This window comes from Panicum hallii, chromosome 5, assembly GCF_002211085.1.
Source record: "Panicum hallii strain FIL2 chromosome 5, PHallii_v3.1, whole genome shotgun sequence".
Taxonomy (NCBI): domain Eukaryota; kingdom Viridiplantae; phylum Streptophyta; class Magnoliopsida; order Poales; family Poaceae; genus Panicum; species Panicum hallii.
The window spans coordinates 27,154,790-27,164,548 of NC_038046.1; the positions used below are offsets into that span (position 1 = coordinate 27,154,790).

Below are 9,759 nucleotides of genomic sequence, written 5' to 3' on the forward strand. Positions count from 1 at the left end.
TGCCGAATAGCTTCGGACTTACGTAATTAATTCCGGTGGCATAATACATACGTCTCTCACTATTAATTAGTCACTAAACCCTATCCGTCCTAGTTTCGTATTCGTGGTTAGTGTACCTGCAGAAAACCACAATACATATATCTAATGAACCTTTCATGCCAGCATATCATGAAAGCGTCCTCATTCATTACTGCTCACTATAGAAACAGTATCTGTACCATTACTGCCGTACAGACAACGTTAACATACGTTATTGAAACAACGTATTCACGGGGGTACCGCAAAAATGCGGGGGTATGAACAGCGATCGCCATACCCTACGCCGAACCATATACTCCCAATGTAGTCAACCGAAGTTGGTACATTGGCAGCATCTCAAGTAGGCCACTGCTTGAGAAACAGCGTTCGGTTCGCATCACCGATGAGAAGGCCAAGCTCCCTCAGTTGGCTGAGGATCCTTACCTTCTTACCTCACCATCAAAGATGTCGTTATTGAAAGTAAAGTTGAGTTGTGCAGGAATTTAAGTTTTGACAGAAAAGTAATGCTGGGAGTTAGAGTTATATATTACAGCCACCTCTAATTCCCTTAATAACATTACCCTAGGGCTTTACGTACTATACACATTCCTTAACGAACCCAACGTGGTTTGCAAATACTTGGTTAACAAATTTTATACTATAAATTATTTTTAAGGCTAATTATATCTCCAGGGTACACTTGTTAGCTTTGATACCAGCTGTGGCAGAACCAACCTGAATTACGCCGGCTCAAGTACGCGAGTCCTCTCTTGAGGGCTACCTCGTGCTTCAAACGGTATAATCCCTTGGCCTGTCGGGTAACGTCCCGATAAACCACCGAAAGCAGGATCAAACAAGGTACCTCGCACGAAAGCGAGTCCAGAGATACAAATGCCATTACACTTTACATCACAGGCAGGTAGATTACATAAGTAAATAAAAGCAACATTAGTTCCCAATGAAGGGACTTTATTACAAAACGGTTTAAGTTTTAAGTCACAGCAGCGGAGTTTGAAAACACGGACACTGTACACGTCGATACTACGGATATCATGCTAGCCCTGCATGATATCACTCAGCGGAGTCTGTGTTGGCCGGGGACGGATCCCACTCCACGGACCAACCGTCAGGCAGGGGGTAGGGCCATGGTGTAATGAAAGCTGGCTCATCAGGGAGATTACCTGAAGTAGAAAGTCATAATGCAAGATTGAGTATTCTAATACTCAGCAAGACTTACCCGCTCATGGTATACTTAGCCATGTACCTAGACTTATGCAGGCTTTTCAGGTTTTGAGTAGAGTTTTCAGCTGAAAAGCAACAAAGAGTAGATCCTTAATTTCAAATTTTAGCTTTCAGGTTCTAGTTGATTATCCATTCTAGGTAAGCACCTATAACTACTTAAGCATGGTAAAAACTTTAATCAAACATCATCTTTGATAATCACAAAGTTGCTCTTGTTACTCTATGTGGTAAAGGGATCAAGCAGTCTCAACCATCGTGAGAAGCGGATGATTCTAAATCAAATTCAACCTTGCAAGGATAAACCTAACTCACACGCTTAGAACACCAAAGGGTCGTTCCGAAGCAACCGTTTGCCTTTCATTTCGACTCGTGGATCAAAGCCACCATAAGCGACTGCAGGACCATACGCACTTCCAAAGTGCAGGGCGTACGTCTGTAGCGCGACTACAAAACCCGTACTCCTGGTTGCCCAGCAACACGTATTCCTACACGTCGAACCAAGTAACCAAAAGAACCAAATACATGTGGTGGGGGTATGTCCACTCCTCGGGCCGATTGGTTACTAGGCTTACCGCTTACCATATTTCGCGGCATGTGGCTAGTACTTTCAAACGCTTAACCACCGCTACCACACACTGCGACCTTATCAAGTTCAATAACACAGACGGGGTATCATCTCAACCATGATACCTCACAAAACTCCCGTCCGTCATCCTTATAGTGATAACAGAAATGTAAACATTACAACTCCTATATCGCGCGAGTGACAGGAAATCACTCGACTTCTACCGGTCCTATTAGCATAAAAGCTAGTCGGACTCAAGTTCTAGTGTTCAGTACATTGGTTCCTGGAATTATGCAACTAAGGTTCCAAGCAATTCCTAAGAACTTAATGCACAAAAAATATATAAATAGATATAAATTGCAGTATAAATAAAATAGTGGGTTATGTCCGAGGCTTGCCTTCTTGCGTAGTGTTGGGGGCAGTAGGGTCAAAGTTTTCCGAAGTTTGGTTCGGAACTTCAGTTAAACCTTCGACGGCGTGCCCTGCGTCTTCAGCTGGTTCTACTCCTTGTTCCAAAACCACTTCGTAATCACCGTCGGCGAGAGTAGTCGAGTCTACATGATATGCAAAACTATAAGTTGAAGAATGCATATTCTTTTATGTTATTTCACAATAAAGTTGCAATCCAAAGAAAAGTAGAAATTACTTTTTATATGTATCTTTTAGTTCTGCACTGGGCAGTCATTTATTGAGTATTAATTATTTTATCTAGATACATTAAATAGCAAGGTTAATTACTAAGTATCTAACTAGTGGCATGGGGCAACAGGTTGGGGTGGGTTTCCAATAACTATATTAAACAGCTTTATTCATTTGCTATACCAAGTATTTATATGAACCCTATGTCAATTATTAAATTATGGACCTATTATACTATGTCCAAGCTTATTTTTGTTGTTTGACACCTAAGCCTAGGTTGAGAATTTAATGACAGGTTATATTACTTAAGAACAAAACACTAGAACATTTTCATAACTTTTGAGCATTTAAAACTTTAAATATTAATTCATTAAGGTTAATTATGCATCATTCATAAATAAACTGTATGTTAAAAAAATGCTACTTAAATAATAGGATAATTATTTTTCTTAAATTATACATGCCAAAATAAAACTAACACAACTGGTTTCACATTTTTATCATTTTTCTATCAACTACTATGTGTTTTCTAAGCCTATAACTAAGTAAACTTAACATTTAAATTAAAGCATCAAACACTCAGAAACTGAATTTCATCCTTTAAGTAAAGTTGTAGATCTTAAAAAGAGGATTCTGATAAATTTTAAATTGTATTTTTATGATTTTTCCTTGAATTGATACAGAATTTAAAAGTTTGCATCAAAATAACACAAAGGGGTCCTTTCAGCACTATTTATCTGAGTCTAGGACTTTGCAGATAGCCCCCTGGGTTTCTAAATCTTCTAACCCGAGATCCCTGGGCCAGAGACAGAAGGGGAACGGAAGGGGGCGGCCATGTTCCGGCGAGGGGGATCACCGGCGGCGAGGTCCGAGGGCAGGGAAAGTCTCAGGGGCTCAGGGGGGTTCGAATGCACCACGTGTCGAGGGTCGTGGTGGTCGGAAAAGGGTATCCCGACGAGAGCCCGAGGCAGCGGCGGAGGGGTCGACGGCGACGATGGTGCTCCGGCGGTCAACGTCGGCAGGGAACCTGCGCACGAGAATCAGTGAGACGTGGGAAAGGTGTAGTGCAGTCAATCAGGAACATACGTGCCGGGTAAGGGGCAACCGGCGAAGACCGTGGCGGCGGCGGCGGGAACAGACGCCGGCGAGCGTCGGGAAGGCGATGCAAGACACTAGAGATGCCACGAAGTGGCCGTAGAGCTCCGGGGTGATGATGTGGTGCTGGTTAGGGGGTCGTAGGGGTGTGGGAATGCTTGGATCGTGCTGCCCACGGTGAGCCGAGGTCTGCGGCGGAGCTCAAGGTAGCCGGAGCTGTGGAAGACGAAGCTCGGGCGCGAAAGAGTGGAATCGGTCAGGCTGGAGAGCACCAGTGGTTCACGGCGGTGCTCTAGCAGCTTTGGATTGGAGTTTAGGAGGAGCGAGGGCTGCTGGCGACGGTGGACAGCAAGGGCGGCGGAGGTCCGGCGAGAGCTCAAGCTCGGAGGAGGGAAATTGCTACGGCTTAGGGCGTTCGGGGAAGTGAAGCAAGTCACAAAGCAACGGCTGAGCCTGCGTTAGGGCCAGGAGAGGCATTACGCGGGCAAGCAGGAGCCGGCAACGGTGATGAGATGCGTGGTGGCCGGCGGGTGGCTCGGGATGCCGTGGCGCGTGCGGAGGAGGGCAGCAAGGGGGTAACTGGCGCCGGGGTCAAGAAGAAGATGACGCGTGGGAGTTAATCTAGCAGGAGGTGGCGCAACGGCGGCGGTAGAGCGGCGGCCAGAGGCGCAGCACTGCCGGCGGCAGGCGAGCAGAGCAGGGGAGGCACGTGCGCGAGGAAGAAGAGAAGGGAGAAGATCCGGGGGACTTGTTTGAGATTTCCAGAAAGTTCAAGGGCCTCTATGTAAACCAAAATTTCTCACTGATATAGGGATCAAATGAGAAAGTGCCCAAAATGAAAGTTGTAGAGTTTTTCAAACTCTACAACATTGCTTTAGGGATTAAGTTCAAAAACTCAAAGTTTACAGCTTTTTATGTTAACTTTTCAAATAAAGATGGAATTTAAATCACCTTTGTCTTTACCCACCTAAATTTGATCAATTTCTGGATAGGTTTGTAAATTTTCATAGAATGTCATGATTACCTGTATTTTTACATATTAGTCCTTAAATAACCCTGAATATTACTCTTACATTTCAATTCTTTTACATGTAAGCCCTTAAATTTTTGCTTTAATCACACTTAGATCCTTATTTTCACATAAAGGCCTATATTTTACAGAAATTACAACTGTACCCCTAGTCCTTGGTACTACTTACATGTATCATAACAAGCCTACATATATCTCACTAATGCCTAGTATCTATATCTCTAATTACCTGAATGTTACAGAGATTAGCCTAAGACGGCTTCCTAACCAGAACTAAATCGCATTTCTCCATTAGTGGTTGCCGCTTGTGGCGAGGCTGAAGCTAAGGAGAGTGACGTGGTGTGGGGTAAGGTGTCTAGGTGGGTCCCGCGGAAGGGGGCGCGCGGCTAGAATGCTCTGCCCGCTAGACACGCGCGCCCGGAATGCTAATGGTCTAACCGCACAGCTAGGTCAAGTTTGATGTAGCAGTTAGCATCTGCAGTCTAATCGTGATAAGCGTGGTTTGACCATCAGACCCTGTCATAACACTCTAAGTGTTAGACAACAAGAACATTCATCATAGCATGCTTAAATGCTGAAATGATGCTCATGATTAGAGGCTTAACCTTTAATTGAGATTTGGAGCACTACACCTTTGGATTGAGTACATGTTTTTAACCTAATTTTATTTCAGAGGTATTTCGCTTATTCTCACATCAATGATATGTATGCAAGAAGCCTAATTAAGCATCGGTAAGGTCTAAACCAATACATGTAGTATATGTAAATGTTGCAAGCTGGTAAACGTTATTTTCATGTCCTGGAACGCATGTATATGTATACATTGCAATTCAGAACCAAAACAGCACGGATGGATAAGCAAAAAATAATGTTGGTTGATGTAAGTGGTACTAAAACCGAAAAATTTAAACAATGTATAATTGGACTTGATTTTCCATTGCCATGTTATACTTGCTCTGGTATATAATTGGACTGATGATGCTGCACTACTCAGTAGCCCTGTTTGGATCGAAGTACTAACGGGGAAAAGTACTAATCCAAACAGCTGCTAATAGGGTGGGTTAAAATTTAGCCAAGACTCGAAAACTATAGCAAAATTATGAGTGCTAATAGGTGCTAAAGTTTAGCACTCAACTTTAGCCCATCCAAACATATCCTAAGTATCATTACAATCTAGCAAGAGGATCACTTCAAATTGCCATTTTCTCTTATGAGTCGTACCAGAAATGGAAACAAAGGCAAGCACACTTCTATTCATTCTGTCTTGGAGACAAAGAAAGGTAGGTAGGGTGGAAAAGAAGCAAACAAGAAATGTATGTGCGTGCCTGTATCAAAACCATTTTCCAGGTTTTGTTCAACTTAAGTTCACAAGAAAAGAGAAAGAAAATGATTACATAATCAAAATTGGTGGTAACTGCCGAGATGAGGGTTAGTTAAAAATGAAATTATTTTTCCTCATGAAGGTTATAGTTGAAAAATAGATAAAAGATGAAATTATTTGTCCTGCATGAGGATATAACAAATGGCCGGAGATCTAGGCATGGATTTTTTTTAAAAAAAGTTATTTATGAGTTCAGTCCACAGTGCACATTGCTTGAGTTAAAGTGTACAAACAACTTGAAATAAAGATTCGATGCAATTTTGGTGCATGTCTGAAACTCTGGATAAAGAGTGACAGGCGGTTTGGGATTTAAGAGATCAAGAATGAAGATAGTGGTACACAACTTTGGAGACAAAATACAGAGCCACACGCGAGATGCCTTATCACTTTCAACCTGATCCTGTGATGAGTAGTGGCCTAACCAAGACCATTGGTCGTAATGGACAAACTCAGGGGTGGTCCATGTGATGAGCCAAGCAATCTATCTTCCTTGAACATCATTGTTGAGAAATCCTTCAACATCATTGTAAAATTTGCCATATAGCAACCTAAACTACACTGAGGTCAGTAGCAGTACTGGTACTGTAGCTGATGACCTGGAGGATCCCTGTGTTCCATAACCGCGCAAAAGGCAGTTAGAGCCATGGGCAGCCAACAGGGTGGATCCTGATTAGGGGTCCTGGAGAAGACTAACAAGGTTAGATCTTTACAGATTACCAAAGAGTAGTAGCAGCTGTGCTTGACTCCATGAGAAGGCCTGATGAGAGACCGGCCGGTTGAAGCGGAGCACACATCCATCAGTCCGCTACCAATGAAAACAGCAAAAGCATGCTTGATTTCTCGTGGGTTGGGGAGATTATAGGCCTACGTAAACCGTCCCTTCCCGTGCACGATTTCTCCGCATCTTGTTTCATGTGCGGGCAGGGACAGATGATACCAGGGAGATCTTCCCCTCATCCTTGTCGTACGGCCGGGTAGCTCCGCGTGTTTTGGTTCAGGTTACTAATATGCTAGCACAATAATGAGCCGCGTGCTAGATTTTGTACTATCTATATAGATATATACTGTCTATATAGATATATACTGTGTACATCATTACCTCGGTGTGCGAGGGGCAAGCCACCCCTAGCATTAGAATAAGTGATGTGGCAGGTGGGTCGTTCGGCTGTGTACATCTTATTAACAGAACTCTTTATATTAATATTGAGACTAAGACTAGCACACCTAAGATCACATAGGTTGCATTAATGAAAAAATATAGCAATCTAAATTCGAACCTAATTCAAATTATAAAGAAAAAAAACTTCACAAAATTTACAATTTGAACATTCCCTAGAACTCACCCAAAATTAGCCTTTGCTCACAAACGAAATTGATCAATAGGGAACACATTAGAACTAGAAAGTTATTTACTTGTTTCCTTGGAGTGAATACAGATTCTAGCCAACCACTACAAGTTTTGTAGTTGGATGCCTGGACTGCTGGACCCGATGTGCAATATTTCTTCTATGTGGTTGGTACTGACAAGAAAGGACAAAGTAGCTGCAAAGCTACACGCTCACTCTACTACTCCTATGCAAGAAAATGATACACGCATGTGTCCTTCATGTCACAACAGCATGACACCAATACCTTTACACAGGGCGAGGGATACGAGAAATGGCATAGGGAACGCATACTGGAAGATGTACTTGCACACACATGGCTTCTAGCCACATATGCATGCAGGCTCCATTTCTAGAACTATCATATACTAGCCTATAGTATAATTCACCGGTTAGGATTGGAAGCATGCGTGTGGCCATCTCCTCTCTCTTCACCTACCTACTCTCCAATCTTGCTAGATGTGCAAACCCCTTGTTTTCTTCTCATCTATCCCCCTCGTTTTTCTCCAAGCAGGTGCGACTTCCCGTCGCTCCTCGCGCGCTACATATACGCATCACCTTCATTTCGCCGCATGCATCCCCGACACTTCAACCGCAACGACGACCTAACAAGCTGCTGATCACTGAGCTCCTCTCGAAGTTGTTGGTCATCGATCCATGGCGGACATACAGTGCGATCAGCCCACCAAGCTGACGCCAAGCGCATCGTCGCTGAGGATCTTTGGCTACGACGTGGCCGGCGGGGGTGCTGCCGACATCGTCGTGCAGGCGCCGCCGCGGGACGGCCGGCCGGTGGCGGACGGGCGCAAGTTCGAGTGCCAGTACTGCTGCCGCGAGTTCGCCAACTCTCAGGCGCTAGGCGGGCACCAGAACGCGCACAAAAAGGAGCGGCAGCAGCTGAAGCGCGCGCGCCAGCTCGCCGCCCGCGTTGCCGATGGCGGGCCCGCTGCAGGCTTGGCGGCGTTCTGCGCCGCGGGCTTCGTGCCGCCGCCGCCCGGGCACCTGATGGCCGTGGGCAACGCCGGGTCGAACCCGTATGCGCCGGGCCCTGTCCCAAGCTGGGTGTACCTCGCTCACCAGCCCACCATGGGCCTACAGTTCCACGCTGTCTCACCAGGCGTGCGCCACCCCGAGCCGCTGACGCTTCGTGGATGCACCACCAGCAGCAGCCCTCGATCTTACGAGCTGTGCGCTCCGGCTGATGACGACGCCGAGGAAGCCTCGGCGATGGGGCTGAACCTGCATCTCAGCCTTGCTCCAGCTAGTTCATCGTGACCGGAATATAAATCCTTCCCTCCCTCACCGATTGTAAAATGGACCAATATGTTTGTGTTCTTTTCTTTATTTTCGGAAGTCCCATTTTCTTGCATATACCATACCTCAGTTGATGTTGCACAAAGTACCCCCTATAGAGTATAGACATAGATTTGTGCTGCTTGGTCAAATGTTCAAAGCTAGTGATTGGTTTTCTGTCTTACAGTCAAATAATGTAATATTATTTATGCTATGGGAACACCATTGTTCCTCCCCACTACCTATACTCCAATCCCCTGAACACCATTGTTCCACAACAAGAGATTTGCTTATCAATGATATATAAAACAAAACATGTAATTTCATCATAGAAGCATAATACATATGTTTTTGTTGCATCACGTGGTTCGTCACGGAATGTTCCTAGTGATGATGTTCAGGAAATTGACAAAATGCAACACATTTATGATTATTTACAAATAATCATAAAACATACTTTATAATGATTACAATAAAAGTATATTATATCACCTAAAAATATAATTATATTATTCACAAAAACATACATACGAAATAAAGGTTTATTAAATTTCTAGAAAAAATTATGCTAGTTATTAAATTCCTAGTGAGGAGAGCGAAATGTTGTGTACACGAAAATGAAGGCTAAATGAATAGTAATTTATCACATGTCGATTTTCTCCGTAATATGTTTTGGGGTTTAATAAGAATGTGTTTTGATCCCCATGCAAACTTCAGAATTTTTTAGTATATTTGCATAATTTTAAAAATCAGAAACCATTAAGTAATTGAGAAAACTAGATTGTAGATGTGTTTTTCTTCTAACTTCCATATGATCTTTAGATGTATCCATATACTCGCGTATAATTGAAAGATCGCTTGATGTTTCCTAGGAGAGGGGGGGGGGGAGGGGGGGTGAATAGGTGTTTCTAAGAAAATATCAAATAAAATTTGCAGAGGATCAGTCCAACCGAAAGTATTTGGTGGCTCCTCAATTTTTTGGGTCCATGATAAGAAATTTAGATCTAGCTACTTCTATGCAGTTTTAATCAAATCAATGCGATATAAGAGGTCACTTGGGATGTATATAAGCTTTTTCAACAAGTCACCTGCAGCTAAAACCTTACAAAAA

The 9,759-nt window shown here is 43.6% G+C and overlaps 1 protein-coding gene across 1 annotated transcript; it reads left to right on the forward strand.

Annotated features, from left to right (window-relative positions):
* The first annotated feature begins 7,947 nt into the window (after positions 1 to 7,947).
* Positions 7,948 to 8,699, forward strand: LOC112895511 (zinc finger protein 6-like). Its single transcript, XM_025963463.1, has one exon. It carries the CDS (start codon positions 8,013 to 8,015, stop codon positions 8,628 to 8,630), a length of 618 nt encoding a protein of 205 aa, XP_025819248.1. The 5' UTR covers positions 7,948 to 8,012; the 3' UTR covers positions 8,631 to 8,699.
* The last annotated feature ends 1,060 nt before the right edge of the window (positions 8,700 to 9,759 follow it).

Bases quoted from the DNA above. Each gene is read 5' to 3' on its own strand.
- LOC112895511 (XM_025963463.1), top strand. From the start codon at position 8,013: ATGGCGGACATACAGTGCGATCAGCCCACCAAGCTGACGCCAAGCGCA.